Genomic DNA, 21,199 nt, shown 5'->3' on the forward strand with positions numbered 1-21,199 from the left:
ACACCAGCATCACTGACTGTGGGTACTTGACACTGGACTTCAGGCATTTTGGCATTTCCCTCTCCCCAGTCTTCCTCCAGACTCTGGCACCTTGATTTCCGAATGACATGCAAAATTTGCTTTCATCTGAAAAAAGTACTTTGGACCACTGAGCAACAGTCCAGTGCTGCTTCTCTGTAGCCCAGGTCAGGCGCTTCTGCCGCCGTTTCTGGTTCAAAAGTGGCTTGACCTGGGGAATGCGGCACCTGTAGCCCATTTCCTGCACACGCCTGTACACGGTGGCTCTGGATGTTTCTACTCCAGACTCAGTCCACTGCTTCCGCAGGTCCCCCAAGGTCTGGAATCGGTCCTTCTCCACAATCTTCCTCAGGGTCCGGTCACCTCTTCTCGTTGTGCTGCGTTTTCTGCCACACTTTTTCCTTCCCACAGACTTCCCACTGAGGTGCCTTGATACAGCACTCTGGGAACAGCCTATTCGTTCAGAAATGTCTTTCTGTGTCTTACCCTCTTGCTTGAGGGTGTCAATGATGGCCTTCTGGACAGCAGTCAGGTCGGCAGTCTTACCCATGATTGCGGTTTTGAGTAATGAACCAGGCTGGGAGTTTTTAAAAGCCTCAGGAATCTTTTGCAGGTGTTTAGAGTTAATTAGTTGATTCAGATGATTAGGTTAATAGCTCGTTTAGAGAACCTTTTCATGATATGCTAATTTTTTGAGATAGGAATTTTGGGTTTTCATGAGCTGTTTGCCAAAATCATCAATATTAAAACAATAAAAGGCTTGAACTACTTCAGTTGTGTTGTAATGAATCTAAAATATATGAAAGTCTAATGTTTATCAGTACATTACAGAAAATAATGAACTTTATCACAATATGCTAATTTTTTTTAAAAGGACCTGTATAGTAGTAGTAGTCCTTTATTGTCATTAGTCACAAGTACCAGTGAAATTAGCCATCAACATGAGGAAGGTGGGGAGAGAAAAATAACACCCAGACTATACTCCTTTAGGAGTACAGTGTGAGAGCAGGAAAAACACCCCAGCAAAAAAGCACAATCAATACAGCATAGACACACGACTTTGCAACAGGGAAGGTAATCCAGCTCCGGCAAGCAGCCATCAGACTGGCGATACAAAGCGGCAAAGGCGAGGGATCGGGGGTGGGGAGGTGAATGCATATCTGTATATATGTTCGTGTGTGTGTGTCTGTATGTAAGAGTTCGTGTGGAAGGGGGGAGGAACACGAGAGCGTCTCACTGCAGAGCTCTTCCCGGGGTTGTTTTTTCCAACAGCGGCCTTGGCCGAGGCCAGTGCTGGTGTGGGGGAGCCGAAAGAAGATAAGATTGCGATTGTTTGGTCTTGGGGCGAGTAGCCGCATTCCAGTTTTCACGGCTACTCTCTTTGTCCATTCTGGTCTCCAAATCCATAAATTTTCCTTTTCAAAGCCGTGAGCTTCTCCGTGATGGTATCCATATTGCGGTTAATAGTCCCAGTCTCAATGCTGACCGCTCTGCCCACTGCTTCAATCATGACGGGCAGCCTTGTGAGGCTTTGGACAGCTGTTCCCGTTTCCTGAATTCTTCGATAACCCAGGGCAAAGCCTAATCCAATCAGCAGAAGACCTGTTATCATGGTTCCGAATAGGTAGATATCTTCAATGTCCTCCACGGAAAGAGCCGTCAGACACACGACCCGCCACCTTTCCCATGCGTCCATCGTGTAGCCAGCTGCGAACGTTCCGGCAGGGCAGTCAGGTTCCCCCGAACCAAAGCTCGAGAAGATGGTGTCAATTGCATTGAGAGACCAGTTGATCAAATCCATTATTTCCAGTTTGGAGAGCAGTGCAGAGAGAGTCTCTGAAGTATTAGACAATAGACGAGACGAGAGAGCAAAGCAGGGAAGGTAAGGGGAGGAGAGGGAGAAAAAAAAAAAAAAATGCGTCCGCCTTCGTTGAGAGCCAAAGAGAAGAATATTAATAATATATTATTTTTTTTGAGTAATGAGCCCAACACTGCATGGGACATAGTACAATAGCATGCATCCTCTTACACAAAAGTAAAAAAAAACTAGAAAATGTATCTAAAGAGCAGAGTAATGTATTTGTTATTAAATATAAAAACTTAGCCTAAAATAATACACCCTTTCATAGTAATTTTTTTGTTATCATGACAAATTAGTTATTTATGTACAGGGCACCAAAAGGCACCCTACAGTGATATTGACCCACCCATTTCCTAAGCGTAAGCGACCCCACCATAAAGTGACGTTGGACCCTGAGCCTCATAAGCCTTACTGATCCCAGAGAGAGTAAGTACTGCCAAGGACAGACTGCCCTCAAAGAAGTCCCATGTTCGCTCTCCATTTGACTCTGGGTGATGGAAGCGTTGTACAACCTGGGCCTATACTTCCCCCTCAGCATGCACCCAAACATATTTACTGCTGTGATAGTGGACCCACACACTCAAAAGAGCACTTCTCCTACACTCATTGCCATGATTGTCTGTTCCCCAACCCTGGTGGCGACCTGCCAGGCGTAAAACTCACACTGTTTGCCACTCGGCTACAGGATTGGAAAGCCATCCCAGGTGTGTCATGTTGGGTCTTAAAGAACATGGAACAAGGATACTTGCTTCAGTTCACTCGGTGGATCTTGGGCAGGATCTTAGTGCAGCGTCTTCTGAACATCTGATTAGCCAAGAGTTCTCTGTCTCCCAGCAAGCGAGTCACCTGCTTGGGGACAGTTATCTACTTTGCCTGAATGAGGGCCTGAATTTCACTGGAACGCTTTGGTCCATCTTTGGGAAGGCAGAGGTAGACCTCTTTGCCTCAGAAGACAACTCTCACTACCTAATACGTTTCTTGAGGGAACAAGATGCTCTGGCTCATGAATGGCCCAGTGCTCGCCTCTACATCTTACCTTCGATTGCCCTGCATCCTCAGGTCATAAGATGGACTGGGGAAGTTAAGTGCTCGGTCCTCCTCGTGGCCCCACTCTGAAGTAATCAGATGTGGTTCCCTTAGCTAATCCAGCTGCTATCAGCAGCCCCTCGGGCAAATTCTATTGAGGAAGGGCATTCTCTTTCAAGTGTGAGGCATCCCCAGCCTGAGTTGTGGGGTCTTCATATTTGACCCCTCCACCGAAGTCTTTACAGCTCCCTGTGAGAGTGACTAACACCATTTTGTAGGCTAGAACTTCCTCTACAAGATGCTTCTATGCCCTTAAATGGTCAGTACTGTGCCAACTTCAGACTTATCTGTAGTCCTGAGGACCCTGCGAGGCCCTGCCTTCAAGACGCTCCAGTCAGCCGATGTAAAGCCCCTGTTGGTTAAGACCACCCTTCTTCTAGCATTAGCGTCGGTCAAGCGGGAGGCCGATTTACATACACAGTCAGTCAGACACTATGAGCACAAGTCATCCCCTCTTATCTCTAATTCAGAAGAGGGGCAGAGTCCAAATCCACCCTGCCTATTTTAGGCCCTTACACCATGTCCCAACTATACACTAAGCAACGCCACAAACAGGCGATAAAAGGTATCTTTTCCATGTTAATCAGAGGTTTTGTCCTAACTATCCGCAACAGCACAAAATATCAATTCTAGAAACGGTTTCTATTTCTGCGACGAAAACAACATTAAAACTATGACAATGATGATCTCAGGTACTGATTATGTGCTTTATTCAAAGTTGAACATGTCTAAAGTGAGTTTGAATATCATTTTGCATGACCTTATAGCCATATTGAAAGCAACAATAGATAGTTTACCTAAGATCCATCTTAAAGCTGCAGTCTGTAACTTTGTTCAAAATTTGTGAATCCATTTTCAAAACCGTGTTTTGTTTTGTTCTGAATCACTACGGTACACCTATAATAAGTGTTTATATACGGACTATTTAGACTGGTTCGGGTAGGTAGCGCTGCGGAGTAGCCCGGTACCTGCGTGATTAATCATAGACAAACAGAGAGAAGTAGCTTGATCTACAATGTTCTTCTGCAACATGCACGCAGTTCTGATTATTAATCGCTAGAGCGCCAAAAGTTACGGACTTCAGCTTTAAAGAATTGTAAGCAAAGATGTACATTAAAACTGTGAACTCGTTGTGAACCAACAAGTGTATTCCATAAAGGTGGTATCAGTCAGTATGTACATTCAATAATGTTAAAAGTCGTGGGGAAGTCGTGGCCTAATGGTTAGAGAGTCAGACTTGCAACCCAAAGGTTGTGGGTTCGAGTCTCGGGCCGGCAGGGATTGTAGGTGGGGGGAGTGAATGTCCAGCGCTCTCTCCACCCTCAATACCACGACTGAGGTTCACTGCTGTGTGTGTGCACATTGGATGGGTTAAATGCAGAGCACGAATTCAGAGTATGGGTCACCATACTTGGCAGTATGTCACTTCACTTAATTCACTTCACTTAAAATTCTGTCATGTCTGGTTGTCTTATCGCATCTGGAAACCCAAATTGCTTGTCGCTGGAATCTTGTTGCGTCGCATGTAGTTAGGACACAGTGTTAGAGCAGCTCGTTGTTTGTTTCGGAGGCCACTCTAAAAGGCTGCCCAGACACAAAACAGAGAGCTTACTGTGTGCTTACCGTGTCCTCTCGGAGTGAGGGCTCATTCCACCAGAGGAACGACCTCCTCCTGGGCTTGGTCCAGCAGAATTTCCATCGGCGCTTCCCATCACATATAACACGGGACAGACAACAACAAGACAGACCGTTCGAAAGGAGCGCTCCAGTTACTAATGTAACCTCGGTTCCCTGACATAAGGGAACGAGTTTTATGTAAGCTGCCATGCTATAAGGCTGCAAGCGAGTCATCAACTGTCGCTATCAGTTGAAACATTCTGACAAAATGGTGCTCAAAGCCGAGGAGAAGCAATGTTAGCATATGAGATGTGAAAGGAGCAGCATATATACACACACATACATGTCCTCTCTTTGTTGAAACAAAAGTAATGCATTAAGCGTAGAGCAGAGAAACATAACCTAAAGTATCAATCTTATCAAGCTAGTACTGATCTGATACTAATACCAACGCTGGTATAGATACTATCGATATTAGGATCTATCTGTCCACTGCTAGAAGAAGCAGAAGAAGGAGGGTTGCTAATGTAGACAAACTCATTCAATCTCAGTCGTGTGTGGAGTAAAATATAGTTTATTAGGCAAATTAAAGCTTCATTGAAAAATTTAAAAGCCCAAAAAGCAATTATAAATGGCTTTTAGATATTGAAATTTAAATGATAAAATTACTTTTTCCTCAAATACAATCAGCAGACAATAAAAGTTGTTGATAAAATATAAAAAGATAGCAATGTATTAATAAAAACTAACATTTAATAAGCATTTAATCAGCAAATATGGAAATGAGCGAAGTCAAAATTAAAACTAATCAGATGGAACACCCTCTCCTACTGACTTAAAAGTAGGAATGGCCATCTATAAAATATTAATGATATTACTATTCTTACGATTCTGTTTATGAAATATATTGAATATGATATGAAACAATTGAACATAATATGAAACACAAAAGAAAGCACAATGATATATTGAATACAACTTCTGGACATTCTTTGGGGATGAACTATTTGTAAAGGTGTAAATCGCATTTCAAGCGCAAGAAAAACATTATTTGCAGCATTGTACGGTTGCTCGTAAGTGTAATTCATGTATTGTGAAACTGCAGATTCATGCTAGCGCAAAATAAACATGATCTGCATTCTTATGACTTCAATTTTTCCGAGCTTACACTTTTGGCAGTTTTTTTGCAAAAATATGGTCAAAAGCACTGCAAGCCTGTGAACAGAGATTTGTAAGCGAAAACAACAGTTTAAAGAACTGCAAAACGGATTGACTGCGTAGAACCAATCTGTATGTGTAAAATAACAGACTGTGAATCAAATTACCTTCATAGGAACTCAACCATCTTGGAGTTGACCTGAATCTCACAGTTCAAACTGCTGATTTTGAAGATGAACTTTATTCACTGTAAAAACTTTAGGTTTCTTTGTCTTGACACTTGTAATGACAGATTTATCCAGATGATTTTTATTGCTTGATGCATTATTGTGTTGCATTTGGTGATGATGCAGCATCAGACCTGAAAGTGCTGGATCTGAAGATAATCTACTTACTGTGATGTATTTTTGTATGTGTGCGTAGAGCAGAAGATTGGTTGAAACACTTCCCGCACGCAGTGCAGTGATACGGTTTCTCTCCAGTGTGGATCCTCTCATGCGTTTTCAGATGTCCTGTATGAATGAATCTCTTGTCACAGTGTGAACACATATAAGGTTTATCTCCAATATGCATCCTCTCATGCATTTTCAGATGTGCTGACTGATTGAAGCCCTTGTCGCAGTGTGAACACATATAAGGTTTTACTCTAGTGTGAATCCTCTCATGTGTTTTCAGATGTGATGACTGGTTGAATCTCTTGGCACAGTGTGAACACTCGTATGGTTTCTCTCCAGTGTGAATCCTCTGGTGCAGTTTTAATCTGCTTACTGTAATAAAAGTCTTCTCACACTCAAAGCACATGTACTCTTTCACACCAGTATGTATTTTCTGGTGTATTTTCAAACTTTGTAGCAATGAAAAACTCTTTCCACACAAATGACATGAATGTGGCTTCTCCTCAGTATGAACTGTCAGGTGTGTCTTCAGGTTTGAAGCCCACAAAAACGTTTTGCCGCACTGATCACATGCGTACAGTTTATCTCCAGTGTGGATGATTATGTGTTTCTTAAGGTTTGCTGATTGTGAGAAACTCTTCCCGCACTGATCACAAGTGAATGGTTTCTCTCCAGTATGAACTCTCACGTGACATTCAAGATGAGGTTTGCATGTGAATCTCTTTCCACGCTGAGTGCAGGTGAAAGATTTCATGGCCCTTCTTTTCTTTAATTCTTTCTGTTTGGGTTTTTCTCCACTTTTGTTTTTTTGTTTATCCTCAGCTTCATTCAATTCCTCTTTCTCCTCCCTGTCTTCAATCAACTCTGAAATAAAAGTAAAAGGGCATAAGAAATTGAAAGGACATAGAAACGAACATCAAAAAGTAGACAATTACATCACAAAATTTGCAATTTCATAAATATCCTTTCTTGAAACGTTCCATGAATGAGGAACACTGATCTTCAAATTATTGGTTTTAAAATATTACAGGCACAAATCTCATTAATGTGTTTGATCAACTACATGAAGGATCTGAGGATCCTTAAATACAAACTGTGTTGCATCAAGAGAGTGACCATGCATTAGGGCTGGGTAAAAAAACAAATGATATCTCGATGTTAATTGATTCTCATTTTTACGGAACGATATTCATTCTTAAATCCCAAGAATCGATTAGTCTAGCCTGTGTTCAGTTAATGGACGAAACATTGAAGGCAGGGCTCGACATTAACGCTTGTCCGGGACAAGTGAATGTTTTGGTCGGGCAAGTGAACGAGAAATTTACTAGCCCAATCGGACAAGTAACTTGAAAAAGTCTATACAAAAAACAATAATAACTGCCTTTATTTATGATATAGCCTTTGTTATAGGGGTGTGCGATATATATCGTTGGCGATAATTTCGTAATTGTTGTTTTATCGAGTGTTACTGCAAGAATCAAAACACACCTACAGAGTGAAATACATTACGTAAAGTCGTCTAAGTTAGACTAGCTCACCTGCGAGTGCGTTCTTTCACTGCATGATTCAGTTTTATAATGCAGGAAGAATGATCAGAAAATTCAAGATATGGCAGAAAAAATTTATATTTATATAATTTCATATAGTTTTAAACGAAGATCGAGTGTCGTTTTTTTTGCTCCAAAAACCATAATGATTACAAATGTAATTTTATAACAGTTCAATAAACAAGAAGTTAACATTGAGAGACTTGCGTTTTAGACACCATATTTACTGTTTTTGCTCTGTTTCACCAACAAAAATAATTCCAAACACAGCCACAGCACTGTTCTGCGTCTCTGAGCAACATGACAAGTGTTTCGTTCCTGAATTAATCAATCTGAATGAATCAACCGTTTAAATGATTCGGTTCAGTCACAATTAATCACTTATTAACAGTGACTTGATGCCACCTACTGGTCATTTTAATTTCACAATTACAGTATTTTTTTTTTTTTTTTCAAATATCAGTATTCAACATTTTATGAATCAAAACATTATTTATTAATTTGTAATTTGACTCGAATCAGGTTCTTCTTATCGAAGCATCGAATCGTCAAGTATTCGGGGTCACCACTAAAATAAGTAATGTAGGAAATATGCTTCAAAGACTGGGAAAAATAGGGATAAATAAAAAAAAAAATCTGTCAATGACTTGCTGACGTGCACAAAACCAGCCATGTATTGGACCTGTAAATAACGTCTCTACAGAAACGATATATACAATAATATGTTATTGTATACTAATATTATACTTATAACTATTATATTATATTATATTATATAGCTGTCTGGAACTCAGCATTAGGTGAACATTTCAATAAACGAGCGTGTACATTTCAGTAATTGACAAATGGATAACGACTTCTAAGTAGCACTTAAAGCAGGACTACGCATGATTGTGTTAAGTGCATTTTTGGGAAACGCACGTGAAACAATAATTAACATGAAATGACTCGTGGGAAACGAGTATTGGGGTGGTGATGGCGCAGTGGATAAGACACATGCCTTTGGTGTGAGAGACCCGGGTTCGAATCCACTGTGAGACACCAATGTGTCCCTGAGCAAGACACTTAACCCCTAGTTGCTCCAGAGGCGTGCGACCTCTGACATATATAGCAATTGTAAGTCGCTTTGGATAAAAGCGTCAGCTAAATTAATAAATGTAAATGTAAACACTCTTAAATGGCAAGATCAATCGTTATCATGAAACCCGGCCCTGGCTCTTCCAAACTTTATAATGGCATTGGGCAGGTGGTTGTGTTCATCTGTCCAAAAGAAGTCCGAATAAAGTGCATCCATCCATAATTAAAAGTGCCTCACATGGTTCTTGGGGATGAAGAAAGGCCTCCTGTAGCAAATCAATGCGTTTTTGTAAGAAAACGCTCTACAGGGCAACCATTTACCATTTAAATTAATGCGTGCAACTATCAAAAAATATTTAGGAGCACCAGTGCAACTAACCCAATCAGCATGTGATTTCTGATTTCGTGTTTTTGCTGCAGTGTTTGCAGTAGTGTCTCGCAGATTCCTTGATTGATTCCTTGAATGCAGTGTTAATCAGAATCCACTCACTGCTCAAAATACTGGAGTTCTGTTCATTGCGGAGTTAAACCATTATAGAGGTTGGAAGAGCCAAGACCATTTTTAATATAAGCCCGATTGGATTAGTCTAAATGAAGAAAGTCATATATACCTAGAATGCCTTGAGGGTGAGTAAATCATGGCCTAATTTTCATTTTTGGGTGAACTTAACCCTTTAAATACACTTTAGAGGTCTTCCAAAAACTTTTCCTGGGCCTGGATACACTGAAACTTTAAACAAAGGTTCAGAGACTAAAAAATTACCTGATTACATAGATTATTGTCCATAGTCCATGTGTTGTATAATTGCAAAAATGCATTTTGGTTGGGTGTTGTTATCTTTAATGTTAGGTTTTAATTTTACTCAGCCTCAGGCTGTTTAATTTTTGTAAGGCCAAGTAATTTTTGATGAAATTTGTTTCTTTGTAAGTCTGCACATCCACAGTTCAGTGGCTAAAATTTCTATTTATTTAACATGTTGTCATTTGCAAAGTATACCAGGTTGAGATAAAGGGATAGTTCACACAAAAATGAAAAGCCTATCATCAATTACTCACCCTCATGTCGTTCCAAACTTGTAAGACCTTCCTTCATCTTCGGAACACAAATTATATATACACTCACCTAAAGGATTATTAGGAACACCTGTTCAATTTCTCATTAATGCAATTATCTAATCAACCAATCACATGGCAGTTGCTTCAATGCATTTAGGGGTGTGGTCCTGGTCAAGACAATCTCCTGAACTCCAAACTGAATGTCAGAATGGGAAAGAAAGGTGATTTAAGCCATTTTGAGCGTGGCATGGTTGTTGGTGCCAGACGGGCCGGTCTGAGTATTTCACAATCTGCTCAGTTACTGGGATTTTCACACACAACCATTTCTAGGGTTTACAAAGAATGGTGTGAAAAGGGAAAAACATCCAGTATGCGGCAGTCCTGTGGGCGAAAATGCCTTGTTGATGCTAGAGGTCAGAGGAGAATGGACCGACTGATTCAAGCTGATAGAAGAGCAACTTTGACTGAAATAACCACTCTTTACAACCGAGGTATGCAGCAAAGCTTTTGTGAAGCCACAACACGCACAACCTTGAGGCGGATGGGCTACAACAGCAGAAGACCCCACCGGGTACCACTCATCTCCACTACAAATAGGAAAAAGAGGCTACAATTTGCACGAGCTCACCAAAATTGGACGGTTGAAGACTGGAAAAATGTTGCCTGGTCTGATGAGTCTCGATTTCTGTTGAGACATTCAGATGGTAGAGTCAGAATTTGGCGTAAACAGAATGAGAACATGGATCCATCATGCCTTGTTACCACTGTGCAGGCTGGTGGTGGTGGTGTAATGGTGTGGGGGATGTTTTCTTGGCACACTTTAGGCCCCTTAGTGCAAATTGGGCATCGTTTAAATGCCACGGCCTACCTGAGCATTGTTTCTGACCATGTCCATCCCTTTATGACCACCATGTACCCATCCTCTGATGGCTACTTCCAGTAGGGATGTGGTGGAATGGGAGCTTCGTGCCCTGGATGTGCATCCCACAAATCTCCATCAACTGCAAGATGCTATCCTATCAATATGGGCCAACATTTCTAAAGAATGCTTTCAGCACCTTGTTGAATCAATGCCACGTAGAATTAAGGCAGTTCTGAAGGCGAAAGGGGGTCAAACACAGTATTAGTATGGTGTTCCTAATAATCCTTTAGGTGAGTGTATATATAATTATAATTAAGATATTTTTGATGAAATCCGAGATCTCTCTGACCCTCCATAGACAGCAAAGGAGATGAAAAGTTCAAGGCCCAGAAACGCAGTAAGGACATTGATAAAGTGTTTCAACTGTATTTGTTGAATACAGTTATTTTAGTTTGCTTTGCAAAAAGTATTCTCGTAGCTTCATAAAATTACAGTTGAACCACTGATGTCACATGGACCATTTTAACGATACCCTTGCAACATTACTGAGCTTTGATCATGTTAGGACCCTTGCTGTCTTTGAAGGATCAGAAAGCTCTCGGATTTCATCAAAAATATCATAATTTTTGTTCCGAAGATAAACGGAGGGAGGTCTTAGAGGTTTGGTTCAACATGAGACAGTCCCTCCAGTTTTTCGCTGAATACAATGTAAAATAAACAAAATGTCGCATTTTTTGTGATCCTGCATAATTCATAATTTAACTGCAAAAAATTATAATAATTAATTACTAAAAGACCTCACATAAAATTATAATGATCTAACTGAATTATTTTGCGTTACGTGGATTCAGAAGTTGTTTACGTGATGAGGTCTGTGTATGTGAGTGGTCTGTCAAGAAACAATGGCGGCAAATTTGTCTCACCTGCCTCCTCACATCAGTGCCCAGGACCGGGCTAAGCAATATCCCGATATACTGCACGAGCAGGGGCGGCGTTTCCATATGTCAGGTGTGCCATGGAAAATTATCCAAACTTCATATCTCTATTATAATTCATTATTATTATTTTAAATCAGAGGGTTTGATATGATAAGCATTAAAAAGAGCTTGCTCATCTCTCAGCGAAACCTCGTAACTTCACCCTGCCTCTATTCAGATTGATGCGCTGCGCACAGCCTGGACGAGACAGATCTCAGCTTTTTCGCAATGAAAGGGTAAATAAATAATTGATGTTTGAATAATACAGTGTTTTCTTTACTCAAACACTATGTCTGTAAAGGCTAACGTTTTTGTGTGCTTGAAGAGCAGAGAAGTAGGTTATTTGCCGTCTAGCCAATATACTTTACGTTTTAAATATCCTGTGCATAAGCGCTTAATTTGAGATTTTGACCAAGTGTATTAAACAGAAAAAGAAAAACTAAGCGCCCATATAGCTACAATAAACGTTATATAACCTGTAAAAGTTGATGAAAGCATATATTGCGATGCACTTGCTGCCTCAGGTAACAGTTACAGCCGCTCTAATGACACTCCATCTCCGTCATTCGCTGGTCAAAAACCTTGTTAACTCCATTTGAACTTGAATTTCATATAATGTTAATATGATATACAGTGGGACAAATAAGTATTTGATACACTGCCGATTTTTCAAGTTTTCCCACTTACAAAGAATGGAGAGATCTGTAATTTTCATCGTAGGTACACCTCAACTGTGAGAGACAGAATATTAAAAAAAAAATCCAGAAAATCACATTGCATGATTTTTGAATAATTAATTTCCATTTTATTGCATGAAATAAGTATTTAATCACCTACCAACCAGCAAGAATTCTGGCTCTCACATACCTAGACATAGTTTGTCTTTAAGAAGCCCTCCTATCCTCCACTCATTACCTGTGTAAAAGACACCTGTTCACACACTCAATCAATCAGACTCCAACCTCTCCACTATGGGCATGACCAAAGAGCCGTCTAAGGACACTAGGGACAAAACTGTAGACCTGCACAAGGCTGGGATGGGCTACAGGACAATAGGCAAACAGCTTGGTGAGAAGGCAACAACTGTTGGCGCAATTATTAGAAAATGAAAGAAATTCAAGATGACTGTCAATCTCCCTCGGACTGGGGCTCCATGCAAGATCTGGCCTCGTGGAGTATCACTGATCCTGAGAAAGGTGAGGGATCAGCCTAGAACTACACGGGAGGACCTGGTCAATGACCTGAAGAGAGCTGGGACCACAGTCTCAACGGTTACCATTAGTAACACACTACACCGTCATGGATTATAATCCTGCAGCATGCGCAAGGTCCCCCTGCTCAAGCCAGCACATGTCCAGGCCCGTCTGAAGTTTGCCAAAGACCATCTGGATGATCCAGAGGAGGCATGTGGTCAGATGAGACCAAAATAGAACTTTTTGGTATAAACTCCACTCACCGTGTTTGGAGGAAGAAGGATGAGTACAATCCCAAGAACACCATCCCAACCGTGAAGCATGGGGGTGGAAGCATCATGCTTTGGGGGTGCTTTTCTGCAAAGGGGACAGGACGACTGCACCGTATTGAGGAGAGGATGGATGGGGCCATGTATCTCGAGATTTTGGGCAACAACCTCCTTCCCTCAGTAAGAGCATTGAAGATGGGCCGTGGCTGGGTCTTCCAGCATGACAATGACCCCAAACACACAGCAAGGGCAACTAAGGAGTGGCTCCGTAAGAAGCATTTCAAGGTCCTGGAGTGGCCTAGCCAGTGTCCAGACCTGAACCCAATAGAAAATCTATGGAGGGAGCTGAAACTGAAAACTTTTTAAAAATATATTCTGTCTCTCACAGTTTAGGTGTACCTACGATGAAAATTACAGATCTCTCCATTCTTTGTAAGTGGGAAAACTTAAAAAAAATCGGCAGTGTATCAAATACTTATTTGCCCCACTGTATGCATCAGAATTTATTTAAAGAGACCAAAATACAAAATGAATTGGATTTACAAGCAGTATGTACAGCTACAATACTTCTTTGTTAATGTTTACATACTGTAGGTAAGGTGGAAAAAGGGTCCTAGGTTGTTTTAAAAGTTAAAATGTTTCAGAATTGTCTAAGAGACCAAAATAAACCAGCTTTATGCATTTTGTTTGTTATTTGTGAATATGTGCATCTAACATAATACATAATCTGCACGTTTAATAAACTTCAGCTGGTTCAAAATCACATGCGATTAATCGTGCAGCCCTATTAGTGACACTTCATTTCCAGCGATAACAAATACAATTAGAACTGAACTGAGCTGGATGACATCACTGAATTCAATAATGAAATACCTTTAACTGAAAATTGAGTGTTTGCTATTGTCCTTCTGCATTACCGACACACTATTTTCCTATTTGATACTGTAAAGCTGCTTTGACACAATCTGTACTGTTAAAAGCACTATATAAATAAAGCTGACTTCACTTGAGATAATTTGGTAAATGTGACATCATAATTAAAATAAAAAAAATAAAAAAAACACAAATGTGTCATTTATGGAAATTACCACCACAAAATCAGTCATTTTGATGGCAAAAAAATAAATAAAAAAAATGGTGAAACCCTGGAGGGACTGGTGAGAGGCATTTTTGGGTGAACTAACCCTTTAATGATGTGTGTTTTTTTTTATTGGTCTAATTTGGCAAGTAAAGGTTAATGTCTAAAATTTTAAATGTTATTTTTGATGGATTTTGTATCTTTGTAAGTATCTACACTTCAGTGGCTAAAAATTGGAGTTATGGTCAAATTTGACAAATAAACGTTTAATTAAAATAATGTGTTTTGTTTATGTTGTTATATCTATTGTAAAGTACTAACAGAGTAAATGGTAAATACAGTTAAAAATATATAAGTAAAAAAGTAAATATAGGACAATGTATATACAGCATATAAATTAAATTACTCAGGTTTTTTTGTTTCGGATTTACTATTGAATTACTGTTGCATTGCGTAAGAATTTTAATTATATTTACTCAATTTTATTTCTGAGATTAATCTAATTATTTGAATCTACTTAATTTTTTACATTTACTTGATTCTTAAAGTATATTTCAATGATTTCACACATTTAAAATTTACTCAATATTTTTTTAGTGTAAAAATGTTTCACCAAAAAAAGTAGATCATAGTAAAAGTTTTTACAATGTAACATGTCATCTAAGTAAAGAGTAATTGCTGAATTTGTTTGTTTTAGAGAGGGTTTACTCCTTTATGCTCTGCACTGTAACCTTCAGCATTATTAATGAAGAATGAAAAATAAACACCAACCGGTGTGTTCTTCAGTGTGTTTGATTCTGCAGGGTTCTGGATGTCTCATCTTCTCTCTGTCCTCTTTAATGAACTCAGTCTTTACAGATGTCAGCTCTTCCTGATGATCTGAAGCTCGTCTTCACTCGTAAACTGATGGGAATATTCCAGCATTTATTGGTGAACTGCTGAATGTGTGATTGTTGTGGGAGGAGCTGCACTGGACATGAATTTCTGTGTGGAAGAAGCAGATTTACTCAGTATTTGTTTTTTTTTTACTTTATAATATCTAGAAATATATAAAAAAATACAATGCAAATTCTTCTGAGAGCAAATAACAGTAAGAATGAAAAATTAAAGCATAAACACAGATATTTGATGACACTACACGACATCCAAATATAGCTACATTCAGAACAATTAACATATTAGGCATATATACATGGCATATAGTTTCATATGTGCAGTAATTGACAGTGACTGCAAAATCTTCGTTAAACAGAAAGAGTACTGGAATGTAATGTAATTGCTTTGTTGTCATTTTAATTCTGAATTTGCGTTGTGGAAGGTTGAATTACCTTAGTTCTTCAGCACATTAGCATTATCACAGATTTTGAGTAACAGGCCCGTTTAGACGGGATCTCCTTTTTGTGAGACAGGGTAATTTTTCACCCCTCTTCAGGAATAACTGCAGGTGGTATTATGCTATATTTTCACTGAAATTTAGTTTAGGAATATTAGCTCAAGTATATTTTTGTTTATATATATATTTTGACAAATATATTCCCCACCTCTTGTAATGTGGTTTCAAATAATTTATATGAAATAGAAAAAAATAATAATAAAAAAATACTAAGATACTGTGTGTGTGTGCTCTTTACAGCTCATTCAAGCGCTCCAGACTGGTTTTTGATCATACTTCATCCTTCAATGTTCTGCTTCATCTTTAAAAGTGAGATTAAATAGAGTTTTGAACTTGATTTAGCCAACTATTTTGTCAAATACTGACAATGATCCACACTACAGCTTTTACATGGAATAAATGTGCAATGTCAAAACATTCATATCAATAGAGAATAGGAATGTGTTGTCACAATGGCAATGCATTCTGGGAATTTAGGACAGGGGCTACAGCAGAGACTGGATAGTATTGAATGTAGACGTTGTATATTATTTTAATTAAGATTGTGTTGGAGTGGTTAAGGCTTACTGTATCATGAATTGCCATAGCCCTTCTAACAGCCGAGTGAAAAAATAAGCTTTTTCCGGGATAGAAAGCTGAAAAAGCAGAGGTATTTCATGCAGACATAGTCAAGGGCTATGGTAATTAATGATACAGTAAGAGTTAATCATTCCATCTGTTGAGTCATATAAACATAAAATATTATAAAAATGTCTACATTCATTACAGAACTGAAATTCAGCATGGTAAACAACTAAAATTAAATGTGGCCGTATAATTGATACCTGGAGATTTATTATATTATAGAACAGGGCTCCAGACAAAAAAATCGAGTAAGGAGCCATTGGCTCCTATAAAAGAAAAACTTAGGCGCCAAATTATTTTTTTAGGTGCCACAGAATAAAAGTGGTTTATTTTATTATTATCATTTTATTTTTCCCCCCTATTTTAACATTTCAATCATTTTGTCATGTGTTTATGTCTTATCTTTTCTAGGCTTTATCAGCATTTTAATCCATCTTGTAGATGATCAGGTCGACCGGGGGACTAAGGTTCACTTAAAGTGTGAATTAAATGTCTTTTACAACTTGAAATATACAGTCACAAAGAATTGTTCGTTACACAGAATCTGTACCAATATCATGGACCATAAGCATCACTTGGCAACTGAGTGCAGTGCATCCTATAAATGTTGTCACGTCTTTCACACATTCAGTCTGTTTTTCTTCATTAGTAAAATGCTATTTTATAGGAGGAGTTGAATCATGTACAACAGAATAAGTAAAAATATTAATATGCAACAGCGCATAAATATAGCAAAACGCTCCTCTTTATAGTTATTTTTCTAGCTGACTGATGAGTTTATGGACACTGAGTGGTTATTCTGAGGTAAATGTATTACAATGCAATGTTTACAAGCTTTATACATTTCCTCAGTTTGAAACACTGAATGAGCTTTTACATAAAACAGTTGTAGCCTACTATAGGCTTTCTTATTGCCTACCTTTTGATCATGTTCATTTCATACTATAGTAGTAAATGGAAATATATAATGGGTTCACTTGCTGCTTTAACTGAGGAGCTAAAGAGATCGCGCCTGAGCATTAAGTGCGATACTCTCCGCTCGCGCGATCCGGACGCATACACGGACCGTGTGGACGCGGGGTGCTGGTGTTTATATTACCGACAGTGTGCGCTTGTGGTCCGCATTAAAGAGCACCCAAACCGCATCATTTGAATTTCCTAGCATTTTAAAGCTGATACTTTGTTTATTAAAAAGTAAGACAGCACAAAGCTTTTTGCGATTACTGGATGGCAAGTGCGCTTCAAATAACAGGAAGTCCATGCATTAACAGAACACAGCATATAGACTAAGATCTCGATAAGAAGATCGACCGGACAAGTGTAAATGCATCTGGTTGTTGAAACCACATATGGTAATTTTACTCCTCCCATAATATTAAAATAATAGACGTGTGAGAGCGTTTTATAGGCTATATGGCATGTTATAGTCAGATATGACAGCGCAATGCAACAAGCATCACCGCGGATGAGTAGCGGAGTATTTCTTCAGCAAGCGACGCGCAAACTGAATGAACCTGAAAGTAAGCCGCAGACGCTCAACACACAATCTTCTTCATTAAAAGTAGCGAGACTAGCCTATCTTTCCAGTGCTGATGCCGCGCGCTCTCTTGATATTGAAATTAGCTGATAATTAATAAAATTATCCATTGCTTTCATTGACGTGAACTCCGTTATATTTGCATATGAAGCGGGAATTGAAGAACGGATTTATATCCGTTTTGCGAAGACACATTTATGTGGCCAAGTGTAAATGGGGAAACGTTTGAACAAATCATATAGATATCCGATCAGAGAAAATGCATGAAGTGAGCAGGTGTAAACAGGCCCTTTCAGGTCTCTCTCACTGCGTTCAGCAGACTGTGTGCGGCAGAGACCAGGACTGTTTGAAACTCTTTTCAGTAAAACTTTGATGCGCATCGTCTTATGTAAGTTTAATACGTGAACATAACAAAAGATGTGAGCGCAAAACAATCGGGAAAAAAGTCCTTTCATGCAAATTATATATAGTCGCCAGTGGCGACCTCAGCAAAAACTTCACTCGCAAATTAATATTTTTGGTCGCAAATGCGACCATTTTAGTCGCAGTTTGGAGCCCTGTAGAAACAGTGATTTGCATTAAACTGAGCGCTCACGCCACAAATAAAGAAAGAAATCATATATGGAAAAGCTATCTGCGGCAGCTTGTTGATACCTGGCCATTTGTTTCTACATATGATTATTCATTTATTTTTCTACTTTTACATCCTACATTTAACAGTAATCTTTGCTATGAGATGTCATGAAATTTGTATGAAAGTGTGCTTGTGTGATTACAGGTGCTGTGAGGAAAAGTCAACACCGATACTTACTTATTTCAATGTTTTTGCACTAGTGATGCATCCTGAAATCATAATCACTCATCTGTGTTCATGTAGCCAGAGGAGCGCTGAGCTGACTGCTCCTGGGTTCTCTCAGCTGTCTGTCACCTCTGGATTGCTTAGCTGGGGTTTAAAAGACACTGAATATTCAGGAATAATACTGATTTCATTGTATTGCGTAATGATAATACTTGAACTGAACTGTTGGATTATGATATCACTGTTTTCTCCAGAGCTGCTTTATTGCAGAATCGACTTGGTTTCATAATCTATTCATTTTGCAACATTTTTACTGATATTGAGTTTTATTAAATCAACATCAAGATGACACAAAGTGAATAATTAAACTTTTGATTGCTATAAAATTCATTATAGCTGAATTGAGCTAATTCATTGGTAAATATTAACTTTATCGAGTTATCAAACTGAATTTTCTTTTTAGAGGTAACGTTTTTCATTAAATAAACAATGTTTTTGTACAATTTGTGGTTGCATTTTATTTATCTTCATGTAATACCAACATTCTATATAGCGATACATCGTTATTGGCCAAGAAAAGTTGAGATTTTTTCCAAGTTTTGAACGATTTTCTGGTTTATTGATATTAATAAAGGGAGACCTATGTCATATTTAAGCTTTTATAGAGCAATCTAGTCTACATAATGTTTGTCAGCTCTATTTGAGGTATTTCCATAGCTCGTTTTGGCCAGATTACCCATTTTAAATAAGGTATAAACCCACTTCATGAACGGGTCCGGGCCGGATGAATCGCTTTATTAGCGGATACGGGTAGGGTCTGGACCGGATACGGTTCGGATCCGCTGCGCGTGACCCTATTGTGATGCAAGTGGGCGCCGTTACAGACCCGTTTTGCGGATCCGAACCGGATCTTGTGGCACCTACGGGGCGGATCCGCAGTCATTTTGCTATCTGGGATTTAATGTGTTAATTTCTGTAGAGATTTAAAATATCCCATGTGGCATACGGACTAATTATATTAATTATTTAGCAGTAAGTTATCTGTTCTTAAGTTTAACCACGTAAAGTAACTATAACAAATTTGATCTGTGAAAGATAAACCTCAAAACAGAAATAACAGTATAAAGCATAGCAGCAGCAACATTTTAGATCGGTTCTCATGCATTCCTCTCAGATCACGAGAGATTCAGTAACAGCAACATTAGTCCACAAATCATTCACACGAACACAACATCACTCTGAACTTGTTTTCCTCACATGTCGAAGTCGGCAAAGACACAAACAGCGCTGTACTCGATAATAACAAGGCAGAAACGTTACATAAACAAACTGTGTTAAGCGTATTTTAGTATTAAACGTGAAGACCGTGATCTGCTCACCTCTCCTCAGAAGAGACTCGACGCCGATGAACGCGCGCGCGTGGTGACGTCATCGCCGAGGGGCGGGATCAACGGCGGATCATCAAAAACGCGCCAAACTATATTTAAAAAACAATGGTTTGTCTAAAGTGATATTTTTGGGGAAAAAAAGTTATGTTATTCACTAACTAATTAGCTTATCATTACCTTTAAAATGAAACTACTGAACCTGATCATAGAGCTGGATAAAAAATGCTCATTTAAAAGAAAAAAAGTCTGATGGATTTGGTTTTGCATCTGAACTCTTCAAGTAAACTACAAGTAACACATACTGTATGCAGTATAGTATCAAATGAAACTGAATGAAAGTATACTGTATGCAACTCATAAGAAAGCACAATGATATCATTTATATCATGAAGCAAAATGATACACAATAATAAAATGTGTTCTTTGGGGAGGAACTCCATGTTTGAGTTGATCAGATGTCTCTGTTGAATCTGCTGGTTTGAAGATGAAGATGAACTTTAGTCACTGTGAAAACTTTAGATAATGTTTCTATCATGTCGCTTGTAATGTCTGGTTAGGACAGATTTATCCAGATGATTTTTATTGCTTGATGCATTATTGTGTTGTATCTGGTGATGATGCAGCATCATATCTGAAAGTGCTGGATGTGAAGATGATTTACTTACGGCGATTGTTCTTTGTATGACTCTGTAGGGAAGATAATTGATTGAAACGCTTCCCGCATGCAGTGCAGTGATACGGTTTCTCTCCAGAGTGGATCCTCTCATGCGTTTTCAGATTTATATACTGACTGAATCTCTTGTCATCCAGTGGCGTAGCAAGCTTTTCAAAAGTGCAGGGGATGCATGTGGTTTGTTTGTTAACAACGATGAATACAATGACAGAAGGGTACAAAAGGTATAGCATACAAGATATAAAAAGCTTCCCATTTAAATGAGTGATACTAGAAAAGTATAAAAACACACTCGGACACACAGAAAATAAGTCAAAACTCTGTTGTGAAAATACACGACTTGCTAAAGAATCAGAATCAGAAATACTTTAATAACCCCAGGGGGAAATTATTTTTGTTACAAACTCCAGATATACAAACAACATATATTAAGAACAAAATATAAACATATATATATATATATATATATATATATATATATATAACTATATACATATATAAATGCAACCAATAACAACAAGCAACTGACCAATGAACATATGACCAACTACCTCTCATTTAAAAGAACCAAAAGTGCTCTTTCTGCCCTCT

General features: G+C 38.7%; 1 protein-coding gene across 5 annotated transcripts; it reads right to left on the reverse strand.

Annotated features, from left to right (window-relative positions):
- Nucleotides 1-5,137: 5,137 nt before the first annotated feature.
- LOC306843824 (uncharacterized protein) lies at nucleotides 5,138-19,977 on the reverse strand. Of its 5 annotated transcripts, XM_079375504.1 has the most exons (5): nucleotides 19,927-19,954; nucleotides 18,560-18,691; nucleotides 14,966-15,178; nucleotides 10,444-10,500; nucleotides 5,138-6,999 (listed from the first exon to the last, which is right to left on the reverse strand). In XM_079375504.1, exons 3-5 carry the CDS (start codon nucleotides 15,012-15,014, stop codon nucleotides 6,128-6,130), a joined length of 978 nt encoding a protein of 325 aa, XP_079231630.1. In that variant the 5' UTR covers nucleotides 15,015-15,178; nucleotides 18,560-18,691; nucleotides 19,927-19,954; the 3' UTR covers nucleotides 5,138-6,127. The 5 variants fall into 5 exon arrangements, 4 of the variants coding, with proteins under 4 accessions (XP_079231630.1, XP_079231631.1, XP_079231632.1 ...); XM_079375505.1 differs by lacking the exon at nucleotides 18,560-18,691; XR_013781869.1 differs by lacking the exon at nucleotides 10,444-10,500 and having other exon boundaries at nucleotides 5,140-6,999.
- Nucleotides 19,978-21,199: the final 1,222 nt, after the last annotated feature.

This window comes from Barbus barbus (genome assembly GCF_936440315.1).
Source record: "Barbus barbus genome assembly, chromosome: 24".
NCBI lineage: Eukaryota > Metazoa > Chordata > Actinopteri > Cypriniformes > Cyprinidae > Barbus > Barbus barbus.

Excerpts from the sequence above, each read along its gene's own strand:
- LOC306843824 (XM_079375505.1), bottom strand. The coding sequence starts at position 15,014 with ATGAGACATCCAGAACCCTGCAGAATCAAACACACTGAAGAACACACC. Across the intron at positions 10,501-14,965 it reads ACACACTGAAGAACACACCG|AAATCGAGACTCATCAGACC; the intron begins GTTGGTGTTTAT and ends ATGTCTCAACAG. Across the intron at positions 7,000-10,443 it reads TCTTCAACCGTCCAATTTTG|AGTTGATTGAAGACAGGGAG; the intron begins GTGAGCTCGTGC and ends CTTTTATTTCAG.